Here is a 17,691-nt window from a genome sequence, read left to right on the forward strand (position 1 = left end):
AAAAGGCGCCGGGATAGGCTTCTATATCAACGAAAAATGGTTTGCGGACGTCACGGAGCTCAGCACACACTGCAGCCCGCATTTGGAGTCACTCTTTTTGAACTGTAAGCCATTCTACTCGCCGCGTGAGTTTGCATCTATCATTCTCGCTGGCGCCTATATTCCTCCTAAAGCTAACACGAACAAGTCAACAAAATTGAAAAAAAACACCTGGACTCACCCCTCATTATTCTCGGGCACTTTAACAAAGCTAAACTCAACCACAAACTCCCTAAATACAAGTAGCACATCGACTGTCCCACCAGGGAAAATAAAATTTTTGACCGCTGCTATACTACGCTAAATAACGCATACCGTGCTATACCTCGTGCAGCCCTGGGCTCCTCTGATCACTGCTTAATTCACTTCATGCCAATGTACAGGCAAGAACTTAAATGCGTGAAGCCTACAGTGAAAACAGTGAAAAAGTGGACCAATGAAGCAAAGATAGAACTTCAAAGCTGTTTAAACTGCACAGACTGGAGTGTTTTTGAAAATTCTGCTGGCAGCCTGGATGAATATACAGACACTGTCACATCCTATATCAGTTTTGGTGAAGATGTGTGTGAACCAGCAAAGTCATTTCGCACATTCAACAACAACAAGCTGTGCTTCACTGCCAAACTTACGCAGCTTCGCAAAGCTAAAGAGGACCCATATCAGAGTGGGGACAAGGCCCTGTATAATCGAGCTAGAAATCAGCTGACTAAAGAAATTAACATTGCAAAGAGGAACGATGCAGCAATGTTAATTTAATTTAACTCTAAAAACTCTAAATGAGTCTGGCATGTATTCCAATCGCTGACCAACTACAAGCGACGATCCTCCCAAGCTGAGAACAATAGCACACTAGCCAACGACTTGAATACCTTCTACTGCAGATTTGAAAAGGACACTTTCACACGCCGCACCACCGACCACAATCACACCACCGACCTCTGCGTTAACCATCCACGAACAGGATGTGAGATGCATCTTCAAACAACAAAACATTAACAAAGCGGTAGGTTCAGACCATGTGTCCCCATCCTGCCTCAAAGTCTGCGCAGATCAGCTCGCTCTAATCTTCGCACAGATATTCAATAGATCTCTGGAACTGTGCAAAGTACCATCCTGGTTCAAACGGTCCACCATCATTCCAGTCCCCAAGAAACCTAAAATCTCGGGTCTAGATGACTACAAGCCTGTCGCCTTGACATCTGTGGTCATTAAGTCATTTGAACATCTTGTGCTGGACCACCTCAAGAGCGTCACAGGTCCCCTGCTGGACCCCCTGCAGTTTGCCTACCGAGCGAACAGGTCTGCGGATGATGGAGTCAACATGGGACTGCAGTAGAACACCTCGACAGTGCAGGGACCTACGCGAGGATCCTATTCGTGGACTTCAGATCAGCGTTCAACACCATCATCCCTGAACTCCTTTCATCCAAGCTTCTCCAGCTCAGCGTCTCACCTGCCATCTGCCAGTGGATTTACAGCTTCCTGACAGGCAGGGCACAGCAGGTCAGGCTGGGGGAGGCCAGCTCATCCACACGCAGCATCAGCACTGGGGCGCCGCAAGGTTGTGTCCTCTCTCCGCTGCTCTTCTCTCTCTACACGAACGACTGCACCTCAGCGTACCCGGCTGTCAAACTCCTGAAGTTTGCAGATGACACTACTGTCATCAGCCTCATCAAGAACACTGACGAGTCTGCATATTGACAGGAGGTGCAGCGGCTGGAGCTGTGGTGCGGCCGACACAACCTGGAGCTGAACACGCTCAAGACTGTAGAGATGATCTTGGACTTCAGGAGGTATCCTTCGCCACAGCTGCCCCTCACGTTGTCCAGCTGCCTTGTGTCAACCGTCGAGAGTTCCTGGGAATTACAGTCTCTCAGGACCTGAAGTGGGCGACCAACATCAACTCCGTCCTCAAAAAAGCCCAGCAGAGGATGTACTTCCTGCGGCTTATGAGAAAGCACGGCCTGCCACAGGAGCTGCTGAGGCAGTTCTACACAGCGGTCATCGAATCAGTCCTGTGTTCTTCCATCACAGTCTGGTTTGGTGCTGCTACAAAAAAGGACAAACTCCGACTTCAACGGACAATCAAAACTGCTGAAACGATTGTCGGTACCCCCCTACCGACCCTTGAGGACTTGCACGCTGCCAGAACTAAGACAAGGGCGTCCAAAATCCTCTCGGACCGTCTGCACCCCGGTCACCAGCTCTTCCAGCTCCTTCCCTCAGGTAGGCGCTACCGATCAACGCAAACTAGAACTAGTAGACATTCCAACAGCTTCTTCCCTCTTGCGATCAACTTCTTAAACACCTAACCTATAATTCCATTACAACAAGCTGGAAATTTTTTTACTTGAGTTCGTTGTCACATTTCTGTGGGGCCAATTATGTATTACTCGTGCACTCACTGTAGTTGTCTCGCCATGCTGCACTATTTGCATATACTGGCCACTCATGCCAGAGTAGCATCTGCTCCATTTGCATCTTTTTGCACAATTGTTTTTTTGTCAAAGTCTTTATGTCTCCAAAGTGTTCTGTAAATTGACTGTCTGTTGTACTAGAGCGGCTCCAACTACCGGAGACAAATTCCTTGTGTGTTTTGGACATACTTGGCAAATAAAGATGATTCTGATTCTGATTCTCTTTCCACCTCTCCTTCGTCTTCGACCCACAGTAGCTGAATTTCCACTGGTGCCCTGCAGGTTAACTGTGCCGGTGGTGGATGTTTTTAACCCGGGCCATGACCGATCCGGTATGGAACTCTTTAGATGAACGCTCATATTTGTTGGGCAAACTTTAAAGCCGGATGCCCTTCCTGACGCAACCTTCTGCATTTATCCGGGCTTGGGACCGGCCTACAGTTTGCACTGGCTTGTGCCCCCGTAGGGCTGCATTCATTAAAGCCTTTTTTTCTAATTATATAAAATAGTCCCTTTGATATCTTTTACGATCGAAAAGGTCATATATTATATTTCTACCTCCTAAAATGTTAATCCCGCTAAAATAAATAAACAAACAGGTACTAACTGTTGTTTCAGACTGTCAAACCCCCTAGGTCAATTCCAAGTGCACTAGATCGTTTAAAGAGAGAGGGCTGGCGTCTCATTGATGGCCGTGGGAACCTAGGTGAATCTCTCTTGACACCGGCTTAAGCAAGCACCCATCGTCTTTTTAATAAGACTCACCATGCAATTGTTCATTGAACCTTCACAAGAAAACCAGAGGGCTGATAAAACAAATTTGCACCTTCAAAGCCTATCGTCAAAGGTGGGGGGCTTAGTTTTTGCCCCTTCAAAACCGATGGATAGTACTTTTTCAGTTAGTCTAAGAAAATGCTATGCTTTGGCTTACTTTTTTCCACTTTATTTCTAAAGTGAGATTAAACAGACCTGTCATAAATTGGAATAGGCATTCAGTAGTATTGCAATTAGTTATCGTGTATCCTACTGACACTTCTATCGAATAATAAAGTACACAGTATTTGGATAATATATTTTTTTGCTTGGTGAATACACTACAGAAAATGAGACATTTCACTTAATGAATGACCAATTGGTTTCCTCTTTTAGCTAATCAACAGTATTTTTCTGAAACTCACATCGTTAATATAGCAGGAAACTGCATTTTTCCATCTACAAACATTTCTCGTGATGCAGTTTCAAACACAAATAATAAATAAACACAAATATAAACAGTCGGTCAGGGACTCCATGTGCCTGAAAAATATGGATAAGTGCAAGGAGCCACTGTGTCATCGAGATCTGTTGATCTGTCAAGTGTTATATGACATTGGAAGTAAGGGGTATACATGTAATATGGTTTATCTTTAAGACGCATGAGTACCGTACCTGTTGACAGTTAAAGTTAGTAGAACAGTTAATGTCTCTATTTAATCTAATTTTAGATGAGAGAAAAAGTGGAGAACCCAGAGAATTATTCGGAGTGCAAAGTCCACTGAGTTTGTTCATTAATAATGTCTTAAAATAACCTCCCTTTTATTTTCTGTCATAGGATGATCTGGAACTCCCTTTTACTGATGATGATTTTAGAAGAAGAAAGGCTCATCCAAACTTTAAAAAGCACCTCGAACTGGAGAAAATGGTTGCCAAAATGGGCAAGATGGTATGTTTCAAACGTCTTTCATACATTTTTTTCTTCTGTTATTTGGTAATGGCAAAACACATACAATACAGTGTATCTAAAATGTTTAATCTTACTACATCAATTCACTAAGCCTGAACAGTTATCTGCAAGCTACACACAATTGTTGGTACCCCTTTGTCAATGAAAGAAAAACCCACAGTGGTCACAGAAACAGAGGTGGGACCAAGTCATTGGTTTGAAAGTCACAAGTAGGTCTCAAATCTTTGCCCTCAAATCCGAAGTCAAGTCCCAAGTCGAGACAGGCAAGTCCCGAGTCAAGTCTCAAGTCGAGACATGCAAGTCCAGAGTCAAGTCCTACACTCGATGTTTCGAGTCCTTTTGAGTCATTTTTACAACAAAGTTATATTATATTTTACTATAATATATGCATTTATATATTGAATATTTATATATTATATGCAATATGTATATAGTTAATATACTTTAAAATGCATCTGTAGCATATTATAATTCATTTGTTAATGGTTTGGAGGATAACGTTTGCATTCTCCTTCGTTCCATGGGTTCCGTTTAAAATGAAACAAGAGGATATTGTAACTAAGGATGTTTAGTTCGTATAAAAATGGGGCACCACGTCGTTGATTAGCTAACAGCAGGTCAAAATGATGACAACCCTTGTGGAGTAATCTTTTTCTGAAAGGGTTGCCACAGTTATGTTATAAGTTATAAGAGTTCTCAATTGCAAAGGTCAATATCTTTGACTCAAACACACACAGTACACAACAGTGTGCTTGATATGTAGAACATTTAATGTGAAACTTCAGGGAAATTGGGACAAATGCAAAGGGAGTTAACTATGTAATAAAAGACAATAATACATAACACAGCAGAACATGCGGCACGATGGCCGACTGGCTAGAGCGCCAGCCTCACAGTTCTGAGGTTCAATCCCCGGCCCCGCCTGTGTGGAGTTTGCATGTTCTTCCCGTGCCTGCATTGGTTTTCTCCAGGCACTCCGGTTTCCTCCCACATCCCAAAAACATGCATGGTAGGTTGATTGAGGACTCTAAATTGTCCATAGGTGTAAATGTGAATGTGATTACGAATGGTTGTTTGATTGTATGTGCCCTGCGATTGGCTGGCAACCACAGTCCCGAAGGTCCAGTCGACAAGCGCAGAAGTACAGCCAGGAACAAGAGAGAGAAGACAAAGGAAAGGGGTCTGCTTTTATACCTCTGAGTCACGGGAGAAAGAGATCACGCCCCCAAAACTGATTTATTAGTTTCTGGAGTACACAGGCCACGCCCTAATCACGGGTGGATTCTGCAGTTTCAAAAACGATTCCCAACTTTGAAACTGTCTCAAGCAAGAGATTGAGTACATGAAACAAGCTTGTTTCAAACTTAGTTCTGGCATATCAAATTATATTGTTCAACACATTATTTCATACTTTTGGGTTAAAACACTGTTTTACAGTCCTCATTAACAGACTCATCGCCAAACCTGGAGAATCAACACATGAATGACACAGAAATCAAGACACACGTTCAGGGTACTCATGCAGGCCTGTACATGTTTGTACAGATGGATTTCCTTAATTGCATTGTTCATTCTCGACACACATAATATAGGGGTAACAAGGGGTCAATCTTGCAGTGTTTTTAGTCACCACTGGGGGCTGACCGTGTTCTGATAATGAGGAGTGACCCCCCATTCTCACTGGATGGCTGGACTTTGTCAATCTGTTGAGAGAGCATTTTGACTGCAGGTCAAAAGGGGAATTGTTCTGTGATGAGCAGTCATCACTCATTCTTTTTGTTTGAGTGTCCTGGTGAGTCAACACAGACATCCTGCTGGCCTGTGGGCCCATCCAAGGAATGCTGGGGGTCTTCCTGAATGAATTTAGAAAAGAAGAGCAGGCGAGTCTTTTGTAGTCTTTGTGTTGAGAGTCGATATCCGTTACACATTTATTTGTCAAACTTAATTTGATAAAAAGTTCATTTAAGGCGGCACGGTGGCCGACTGGTTAGAGCGTCAGCATCACAGTTCTGAGGACCCGGGTTCAATCCCCGGCCCCGCCTGTGTGGAGTTTGCATGTTCTCCCCGTGCCTGCGTGGGTTTTCTCCGGGCACTCCGGTTTCCTCCCACATCCCAAAAACATGCATGAATTGGAGACTCTAAATTGCCCGTAGGCATGACTCTGAGTGCGAATGGTTGTTTGTTTGTATGTGCCCTGCGATTGGCTGGCAACCAGTTCAGGGTGTACCCCGCCTCCTGCCCGATGACAGCTGGGATAGGCTCCAGCACGCCCGCAACCCGAGTGAGGAGAACCAGCTCAGAAAATGGATGGATGGATGGAAGTTCATTTAAACTTTATAAGAAAACTAGATGGCTGATCAGAATGTTTGCACCTTCAAAGCCAATCGTCAAGGGTGGAGGAAACTTAGGTTTCCCCCCTTTAAAACCGATCGATAGTACATTTTCAGTTTTTCTATGAAAATGCTATGCTTTTACTTAATTTTTCTCACTTTATTTCTAAAGTGAGATTAAACTGACCTGTCACAAATGAGAGTTTTCATCCAGTAGTATTGCAGTATTAATTATCCTACTGACATTTTTATTGAATAATCAAGTAAACTGTATTAGGATAAAACATATTTTTTCTTGGTTAAAGAGCAATTATGAAAACATGAGAAAATGGTTAAGACTTTTCGCTGAATACACAACCGGTTACTTTCCTCTTTTAGATAATCAGCAGTATTTTTCTTTTCTTTTTTCTTAATTTATGCTTTTATCTCAAGTAGACTAGACTATTGTAATGGTCTTCTGACAGGACTCCCCAAAAAGAGCATTAAACAGCTGCAGCTCATTCAGAATGCTGCAGCTCGGGTTCTGACCAGAACAAAGAGGTCAGAGCATATTACTCCAATTCTAAGGTCTTTACACTGGCTCCCAGTCAGCTTTAGAATAGATTTTAAAGTTCTGCTACTAGTCTATAAATCACTTCATGGTTTAGGTCCTGAATACATGAAAGAAATGTTCATGGAATATAAACCCAGTAGGGCTCTGAGATCGACAGACTCAGGTCAAATAGTGAAGCACAGAGTCCAAACCAAACATAGTGAAGCAGCATTTCAGAATCAGAATCATCTTTATTTGCCAAGTATGTCCAAAACACACAAGGAATTTGTCTCCGGTATTTGGAGCCGCTCTAGTACAACAGACAGTCAATTTACAGAACACTTTGGAAACATAAAGACATTGACAAAAAACAATTGTGCAAAAAGATGCAGAGTCCTCTAGCACTTAGAGCAGTTCGAATGACTCATATTGCAATAGTCCGGTGCAATGACCATTGTGCAAAGGGCGCTGAGACTTCAAGGAGTGTATGCGGTTTAAAATGACAAGTAGTGCGATCATCTGGGACAATGTTGGTTGTGCGAATGTTACAGATACTCCTCAATCAGTGTGCAAATGGAGCAGATGCTACTCTGGCATGAGTGGCCAGTATATGCAAATAGTGCAGCATGGCAAGACAACTACAGTAAGTGCACGAGTAATACATAATTGGCCCCACAGAAATGTGACAACGAACTCAAGTCAAAAAATTTCCAGCTTGTTGTAATGGAATTATAGGTTAGGTGTTTAAGAAGTTGATCGCAAGAGGGAAGAAGCTGTTGGAATGTCTACTAGTTCTAGTTTGCATTGATCGGTAGCGCCTACCTGAGGGAAGGAGCTGGAAGAGCTGGTGACCGGGGTGCAGACGGTCCGAGAGGATTTTGCACGCCCTTGTCTTAGTTCTGGCAGCGTACAAGTCCTCAATGGTGGGTAGGGGGGTACCGACAATCCTTTCAGCAGTTTTGATTGTCCGTTGCAGTCGGAGTTTGTCCTTTTTTGTAGCAGCACCAAACCAGACTGTGATGGAAGAACACAGGACTGATTCGATGACCGCTGTGTAGAACTGTCTCAGCAGCTCCGGTGGAAGGCCGTGCTTTCTCAGAAGCCGCAGGAAGTACATCCTCTGCTGGGCCTTTTTGAGGACGGAGTTGATGTTGGTCGCCCACTTCAGGTCCTAAGAGATTGTAATTCCCAGGAACTTGAAGGTCTCGACGGTTGACACAAGGCAGCTGGACAATGTGAGGGGCAGCTGTGGCGAAGGATGCCTCCTGAAGTCCACGATCATCTCTACAGTCTTGAGCGTGTTCAGCTCCAGGTTGTGTCGGCCGCACCACAGCTCCAGCCGCTCCGCTTCCAGTCGATATACAGACTCGTCACCGTCCTTGATGAGGCCGATGACAGTGGTGTCATCTGCAAACTTCAGGAGCTTGACAGTCGGGCTCGCTAAGGTGCAGTCGTTCGTGTAGAGAGAGAAGAGCAGCGGAGAGAGGACACAACCTTGGGGCGCCCCAGTGCTGATGCTGCGTGTGGATGAGGTGGCCTCCCCCAGCCTGACCTGCTGTGTCCTGCCCGTCAGAAAGCTGTAAATCCACTGGCAGGTGGCAGGTGTGACGCTGAGCTGGAGAAGTTTGGTTGAAAGGAGTTCAGGGATGATGGTGTTGAATGCTGAGCTGAAGTCCACGAACAGGATCCTCGCGTAGGTCCCTGCACTGTCGAGGTGTTCGAGATGAAGTGCAGTCCCATGTTGACTGCATCATCCGCAGACCTGTTCGCTTGGTAAGCAAACTGCAGGGGGTCCAGCAGGGGACCTGTGACACTCTTGAGGTGGTCCAGCACGAGACGTTCAAAGGACTTCATGACCACAGATGTCAAAGCGACAGGCCTGTTGTCATTCAGACCAGAGATTGCAGGTTTCTTGGGGACTGGAATGATGGTGGAACATTTCAAACAGGATGGAACTTCGCACATTTCCAAAGATCTGTTGAAGATCTGAGTGAAGACTGGAGCGAGCTGGTCCGCGCAGATTTTGAGGCAGGATGGGGACACATGGTCCGGTCCTGCCGCTTTGTTAATCTTCTGTTGTTTGAAGATGCGTCTCACATCCTGTTCATGGATGGTTAACGCAGAAGTCAGAGGTCTGGTTGTGGTCGCGGGTGCGGCCGGGTGGGTGTGTGAATTGAAGTTCTTGCCTGTACGTTGGTATTAAGTGAATTAAGCAGTGATCAGACGAGCCCAGGGCTGCACGAGGTATAGCACGGTATGCGTTTTTTTACCGTAGTGTAGCAGTTGTCTAAAGTATTATTTTCCCTGGTAGGACAGTCGATGTGCTGCTTGTATTTAGGGAGTTCGTGGTTGAGTTTAGCTTTGTTAAAGTCCCCGAGAATAATGAGGGGTGAGTCCGGGTGTTTTTTTTTCAATTTCGTTGACTTGTTCGGCGAGGGTTAGCAATGCGGCGTTCGTGTTAGCTTGAGGCGTAATATAGACTCCAACCAGTATGAACGATGCAAACTCACGTGGCGAGTAGAATGGTTTACAGTTCAAAAACAGCGACTCCAAATGCGGGCTGCAGTGTGTGCTGAGCACCGTGACGTCCATACACCATTTTTCGTTGATATGGAGGCATATCCCGCCGCCCTTTGTTTTCCCCGATGATTCCATGTCGCGGTCCGCTCGATGAATGTTGAAGCCGGGAAGCATGACGGCGCCATCGTGTACGGCGTCGCAAAGCCAGGTCTCCGTGAAGCACATGGCCACGGAACGTCCGAAGTCTTTAACAGAAGATGAAGCTCGTCCATTTTGTTGGGTCGGGAGCGTACATTCGCGAGGTGGATCGACGGGAACGCCAATCTGTGTCCTCTCTTGCGGAGTTTCACCTGAATGCCGGCTCGTTTCGCTCTGTGGCGCCGTTTCCGCCTCCATACTCCGAAAACCGCGGACGCCGCTCCGGTGAGTAACTCGGGGAAAAAACTGAGCGGATATTCGAAAGTTGGTGACAGAAAGTCCGGAGTAGCCTCCTTGATGGTTAGCAGGTCTCCCCTTGTGTAAGTGAGTTGTGTAAGGTCTCCAAAGACGGACGAAAAACACAAAAACAAAGACAATACTAGAGAGCGCGTTACCGAGGCGACCACACTGGTAGGCGCCATCTTGGAATTTAGCTATTATGCTGCACACAAATGGAAGTAAGTTGCCAACAGAAGTGACGTCAGCGTGTGAATGTTTTTAAATCCAGGTTAAAAACTTTTTTTCTCATGCTCTTCAGAGTATTTCCATTTTTAAATATTTCTTGCAATGTACGCTGTTTTAATTCTCTTTTTTAAATGTTTATAAAATGTTTTTTACTTAGTTTTTAAATGTTTTTAGTCATGTAAAGCACATTGAGTTACCTTTTGTATGAAATGCGCTATATAAATAAATTTGCTTTGCTTTGCTTTAATTTCAAATTGTGCATATAGTAAAAAAAAACTGCCTTTTCTTGGCTACAAACATTTATAGTGCTGCAATTTCAAACACAAATAAATAAATAAATAAACAAATATAAATAGATTTCTCTTTAAACTTATTTCTTGTGAGTATCAAAAACATCCATCCATCCATTTTCTGAGCCGCTTCTCATCACTAGGGTCGCGGGCATGCTGGAGCCTATCCCAGCTATCATCGGGCAGGAGGCGGGGTACACCCTGAACTGATTGCCAGCCAATCGCAGGACACATAAAAACAAACAACCATTCGCACACACATTCACACCTACGGGCAATTTAGAGTCTCCAATTAATGCATGTTTTTGGGATGTGGGAGGAAAGCGGAGTGCCCGGAGAAAACCCACGCAGGCACGGAGAGAACATGCAAACTACACACAGGCGGGGCCAGGGATAGAATCCCGAACTGTGAGGCTGACAATCTAACCAGTCGCCCAGCGTGCCGCCAAAACATAAGTCATTACTAAAAAAGGAACAGAAGTTTGTCATCTTTTAATAGAGGCACAATTTCATCCAACTGTGGTGTCACAGTCCGAACACTAGGGGGTACTATGTAAAAATACTGGATTATATAAAAAAGAGGGGGGAAAAAAAGGACACGAAGAAGAATGTAGCTTCGTGTTGAATATATATAGCTGTGTGCTGATTGGTAAAGTGTATAAAAAAACAAATACAAGAATGATTCTTGAGAGCCCTACACTGACTAGACCAGACTGTAATGAACAGTAAGCCTAGATAGTGTATGGTCAACCAGCTTTGAAACTTACTATTTGCGTGATCACTCACAAAGCTAGCTGCTAATGCTGACAAAACCAATCATATGTGATGTCAAACTACGTGATTCCCACTGTGCAATGTGGATTTCTTTCCTTTGCAATAATTAACATTAACGTCCTCATTGTTACGTTAATTGTTGGTCTTTTCTGTGTATTTTCCCAGCACTTTAATTTTTAATTGACTGTCACATTTGTTGTTGATTTATGTTGCACTGTGTGTGTTTTCCTTTTTTTAATTAATAGAACCATTACTTTAGGTAGTGTGCGAAAATAGTGACCGTCTGGTCAATTCCTCCACAAGAATGTGCCCATCAGGGTCTTAATTAACTGTTAAAAGAAAATAAACTGAACGAAAGCTCTTAGCATTGTGGGACCAACTAAATTATAGTAGATAAGAACAGCAACTTTATGATTACATCACTCATAAATTCCTGTAGACCAATACTTAGTGGCAAGCATTTGATTGTTGGTGCTTCGATAAAAGTAGTAAGTCTTTTCAAGTCAATAGGCCGAAGTCCAAGTAAAGCCTCGAGTTATTGCTGTTCAAGTCCAAGTCGGGTTACAAGTCTTGTATCATTTTGTCGCGTCCAAAGTCATCAAATTCATGACTCGAGTCTGACTCAAATCCATCTCGTGTGTCCACACCTCTGCACAGAAATAACTTGAATCTGACAAAAGTAATAATAACAAATGTAATGCAAATTAACCAATGAAAGTCAGACATTGCTTTTGAATATTGGTTCAACAGATTTTTTTGATAAACAAACTCATGAAACGGGCCTCGACAAAAATGATGGTACCCTGAACTAAATATTTTGTTGCACAACCTTTTGACGCAATAACTGCAATCAAATGATTTTTGTAACTCTTAGTGAGACATCTGCACCCCTTTATTTCTTTGGCAAGCTATATGTTAACAACAGATATTCTAGAGAGAACTGTGCTGCCCACTGTCAAAAAGATTGGTCTCAGTCGCAGGTCATGGGTCCTGCAACAGGATAACGACCCAAAACACACAGCTAAAAACACTCGAGAATGGCTCAGGACAAAACATTGGAATATTCTAAAGTGGCCTTCTATGAGCCCTGATCTAAATCATATTGAACATCTGTGGAAGGAGCTGAAACAGGTCATCTCATAAAAGCACCCTTCAAACCTGAGACAACTGGAGTTAATTGCTCCAGTTCACTCCAAAGTGGGTCAAAATATCTGCTGAGCGGTGCAGAAGTCAAATTGAAAATTACAAAAAAAAATTTATTGCGGTGATTGCCTCAAAAGGCTGTGCAACAAAATATTAAGGGTATCATTGTTTTTTCCAAGTCCTGTTGCAGAATTTTTTTTTTTTTTTTTTTTTAAATAATTCTATTTGAACCAAAATTCAAAAGCACTGTCTGATTTTCCTTGGTTAATTTTCATAACATTTTTATATTTACTTTTGTCAGATTTAAGTTATTTCTGTGACCACTATGGGTTTTTCTTTCGTTAGAAGGGTACCAACAATTTATCCACTTGTGTTTTACATTTAAATTACATTTTATCCAAACCCCAATATACGCTACACTACTATACCCTACCTACAGTGAAGGACGGTGGTGTTAGCATTTTTCATGCTTTGGGACTGTTTTTCTTGAGATGGAACTGGGGCCGTAGCCAAGGTGGAGAATTATGAACAGCTCAAAATAACAGACAGTACAACACCTTCAGGCTTCTGCAAGAAAGTAAAAAAATAAACGCCAGAAAAAGCTGACAAAACATCTGAACTCTATTTGAGCTTAATCAATGTGATTGATTAATTCTGAACACAGTTACCAGCCAGTTACGTATAAGAGGATGTACGTATTTGTGCAACCTCATTATCTGAGTTGTTAATTTTTACTTACCCTCCTAAAAGCATGAGATTTTTTTTCAACTGAGTTATAGCTCACATTAATGTTGAGGGAAAAAAATGAAATTCTAAATCTTGGTCTCATTTTATTATGTCACAAAAACCTGGCATTTGAACAAAGGGTGCGTAGACTTTTTATATCCACTGTAGGACCTTTACATAATCACACACCCATTATTATTGAAACCTTTTTCATATACTTGTATACCCCACAACTGAGCGGTGTGAATTGTTTCCATTGTAAATGGCAAGTATAGCAAAACCTGCTTGTTGCTTTGCTTTTAGGACAGAGCACTGTTTTCTACATATGTTGTGGTGTCAGGTCTTCAGTATGGACTGGGAGAGCAGGTCTTCCATCTCTTTTTTAAGGTGAGAGTCCAGAACTTATTGTTGTTTATTCTTGCTTGGAGAAAATTAGTATGTTTTTTTTTTTTTTTGTATTGATATGTTTTACTTGCTTTTAATATTATATGTGACGTATTACATGTAGCAGTGCCTGGGATTAGCAACATGAGAATGCAAATATATTTGAATAAAGTTACAAAATACTATTTGTTGTTTGGGATAAATATGATCTAAATAAACTGTTCCAAATGACAATGCCTACAGGATAGAATTAAAATTCAATGAACTGTTTTTGTTTGCATTTTCTTCATGCATTTTTTTCTCTCCTGTCAGTGTAGATCACTGAGATCAATCTCAGACAGGGTTCATAATTAGAATCGGAATCATCTTTATTTGCCAAGTATTATCCAAAAACACACAAGGAATTTGTCTCCGGGAGTTGGAGCCACTCGAGCACGACAACAGACAGTCAATTGACAGAGAACACTTTTGAGACATAAAGACATTGACAAAAAAAAAAAAAGTCACTGAGCAGTAAAGAGTTGCTAGTTATCTGGTAATGCCGGTAATTTTTTTTTTTTTTTTTACAATTGTGCAAAAAGATGCAGAGTTCTCTAGCACTTAGAGCAGTTCGAATGACTAATATTGCAATAGTCCGGTGCAATGACCATTGTGCAAAGGGCGACGAGACTTCAAGGAGTGTATGCGGTTTAAAGTGACGAGTAGTGGGATAATTTGGGACAATGTTGGTTGTGCAAATGTTGCAGATACTCCTCAATCAGTGTGCAAATGGAGCAGATGCTACTCTGGCATGAGTGGCCAGTATTGGTCAACAACAGATATGCAAATAGTGCAGCGTGGCGAGACAACTACAGTGAGTGCACGAGTAATGTATAATTGATTTGGCCCCACAGAAATGTGACAACGAACTCAAGTAAAAAAATTGCCAGCATGTTGTCATGGAATTGTAGGTTAGGTGTTTAAGAAGTTGATCGCAAGAGGGAAGAAGCTGTTGGAATGTCTGCTTGTTCTAGTTTGCATTGATCGGTAGCGCCTACCTGAGGGAAGGAGCTGGAAGAGCTGGTGATCGGGATGCGGAGGGTCCGAGAGGATTTTGCACGCTCTTGTCTTAGTTCTGGCACGTGCAAGTCCTCAAGGGTCGGTAGGGGGGTACCGACAATCCTTTCAGCAGTTTTGATTGTCCGTTGCAGTCTGAGTTTGTCCTTTTTTGTAGCCGCATCAAACCAGACGATGATGGAAGAACACAGGACTGATTCGATGACCGCTGTGTAGAACTGCCTCAGCAGCTCCGGTGGCAGGCCGTGCTTTCTCAGAAGCCACAGGAAGTGCATCCTCTGCTGGGCCTTTTTGAGGACAGAGTTCATGTTGGTCGCTGTTGGATCTATCTCACCTAACACCTATAAAAATAGACACAAAAGGAATGAAAACGCTGGTTTCTTTTGCTCATGAGGAGGGCGTATGGGAGATTGCTCAGATTACAGCCTCTCATCACGCGCTAAACAATCTCTCCCGTCGCTCCTGTATTTATTTGAAATAGGGAGGTTTCTGATTTACAAGACATAAAATACGAAGCTTACAAGACACAACACACTAAGGGGAGGGTTTCAAAGTGAAGGCATGAGACCAACACCAGCCACGTCCCCGGCCACGTCCTTGCTCAAGGCGCCCTTCAATCGGATGATTCCTGCTGAGTCATCTTCTTGAAGGCGAGACTAATGCAAGCTAAACAAATAAATGATAACTTCTACAATATATTTTACAGTCGCCCACTTCAGTTCCTGAGAGACTGTAATTCCCAGGAACTTGAAGGTCTCTACGGTTGACACAAGGCAGCTGGACAACGTGAGGGGCAGCTGTGGCGAAGGATGCCTCCTGAAGTCCATGATCATCTCTACAGTCTTGAACGTGTTCAGCTCCAGGTTGTGTCGGCCGCACCACAGCTCCAGCCGCTCCACTTCCTGTCGATATGCAGACTCGTCACCGTCCTTCATGAGGCCGATGACAGTGGTATCATCTGCAAACTTCAGGAGTTTGACAGTCGGGTGCGCTGAGGTGCAGTCGTTCGTGTAGAGAGAGAAGAGCAGCGGAGAGAGGACACAACCTTGGGGCGCCCCAGTGCTGATGCTGCGTGTGGATGAGGTGGCCTCCCCCAGCCTCACCTGCTGTGTCCTGCCCGTCAGAAAGCTGGAAATCCACTGGCAGGTGGCAGATGAGACGCTGAGCTGGAGAAGCTTGGATGAAAGGAGTTCAGGGATGATGGTGTTGAACACTGAGCTGAAGTTCACGAACTGGATCCTCGCGTAGGTCACTGCACTGTCGAGGTGTTCGAGGATGTAGTGCAGTCCCATGTTGACTGCATCATCTGGAGACCTGTTCGCTTGGTAGGCAAACTGCAGGGCGTCCAGCAGGGGACCTGTAACACTCTTGAGGTGGTCCAGCACAAGACATTTAAAGAACTTCATGATCACAGTTGTCAAGGCGACAGGCCTGTAGTCATTTAGACCTGAGATTGCAGGTTTCTTGGGGACTGGAATGATGGTGGAGCGTTTGAAACAGGATGGTACTTCACACAGTTCCAGAGATCGATTGAAGATCTGAGTGAAGACTGCCGCGAGCTTGTCCGCGCAGACTTTGAGGCAGGATGGAGACTCATGGTCTGGGCCTGCCGCTTTGTTAATCTTCTGTTGTTTGAAGATGCGTCTCACATCATGTTCGTGGATGGTGAACGCAGAAGTCAGAGGTGTGATTGTGGTCGGGGGTGCGGCCGGGTGGGTGTGGGGTGTGAATGTGTCCTTTTCAAATCTGCAGTAGAAGGTATTCAAGTCGTTGGCTCGTGTGCTATTGTTCTCAGCTTGGGGGGATCGTCACTTTTAATGAGTCAGCAATTGGAATGCATGCAAGACTGATGTAGAGTCGTTAGCACTAAACTGTTTTTCCAACTTTGATGCATAGTTCCTTTGCTTTGCAATGTTAATTTCTTTAGTCAGCAGGTTTCTAGCGCGATTATACACAGCCCTGTCCCCGCTCTGATATGCGTCCTCCTTAGCTTGGCGTAGCTGCTTAAGTTTTGCAGTGAACCACGGCTTGTTGTTGTTGAAAGTGCGAAATGACTTTGTTGGTACACACACATCTTCACAGAAACGAATATAGGATGTGACAGTGTCCGTATATTCATCCAGGCTGCCAGCTGAATTTTCAAAGACACTCCAGTCTTCTTCTTCTTTTCCTTTCGGCTTGTCCCGTTAGGGGTCGCCACAGCGCGTCATCCTTTTCCATGTAAGCCTATCTCCTGCATCCTCCTCTCGAACACCAACTGCCATCATGTCTTCCCTCACGACATCCATCAACCTTCTCTTTGGTCTTCCTCTAGCTCTCTTGCCTGGCAGCTCCATCCTCATCATCCTTCTACCAATATACTCACTATTTCTCCTCTGGACGTGTCCAAACCATTGAAGTCTGCTCTCTCTAACTTTGTCTCCAAAACATCGAACCTTGGCTGTCCCTCTGATGAGCTCATTTCTAATTTTATCCAACCTGGTCACTCCAAGAGCGAACCTCAACATCTTCATTTCCGCCACCTCCAGCTCTGCTTCCTGTTGTCTCTTCAGTGCCACTGTCGCTAATCCATACATCATGGCTGGCCTCACCACTGTTTTATAAACTTTGCCCTTAATCCGAGCAGAGACTCTTCTGTCACATAACACACCTGACACCTTCCTCCACACGTTCCAACCTGCTTGGACCCGTTTCTTCACTTCCTGACCACACTCACCATTGCTCTGGACGGTTGACCCCAAGTATTTAAAGTCCTCCACCCTTGCTATCCCTTCTCCCTATAGCCTCATTCTTCCCCCACCAGCCCTCTCATTCATGCACATATATTCTGTTTTAGTTCGGCTAATCTTCATTCCTCTTCTTTCCAGTGCATGCCTCCATCTTTCTAACTGTTCCTCCAGCTGCTCCCTTCTTTCACTGCAGATCACAATGTCATCTGCAAACATCATGGTCCACGGGGATTCCAGTCTAACCTCATCTGTCAGCCTGTCCAACACCACTGCAAAAAGGAAGGGGCTCAGGGCTGATCCCTGATGCAGTCCCACGTCCACCTTAAATTCTTCTGTCACACCTCACCGCTGTTCTGCCGCCCTCG

At 44.0% G+C, this 17,691-nt stretch overlaps 1 protein-coding gene across 1 annotated transcript in view; it reads left to right on the plus strand.

Annotated features, from left to right (window-relative positions):
• LOC133413058 (adenylate kinase 7-like) overlaps positions 1-17,691 on the plus strand; it is an 89,387-nt gene that overhangs the window by 12,071 nt on the left and 59,625 nt on the right. Inside the window, exons 5-6 of the mRNA XM_061696945.1 lie at positions 4,048-4,158; positions 13,461-13,544. Of these exons, the coding sequence (XP_061552929.1) occupies positions 4,048-4,158; positions 13,461-13,544 (195 nt within the window). The remainder of the gene's footprint in view (positions 1-4,047; positions 4,159-13,460; positions 13,545-17,691) is intronic.

The sequence above is a fragment of the Phycodurus eques genome, chromosome 14 (assembly GCF_024500275.1).
Source record: "Phycodurus eques isolate BA_2022a chromosome 14, UOR_Pequ_1.1, whole genome shotgun sequence".
NCBI lineage: Eukaryota > Metazoa > Chordata > Actinopteri > Syngnathiformes > Syngnathidae > Phycodurus > Phycodurus eques.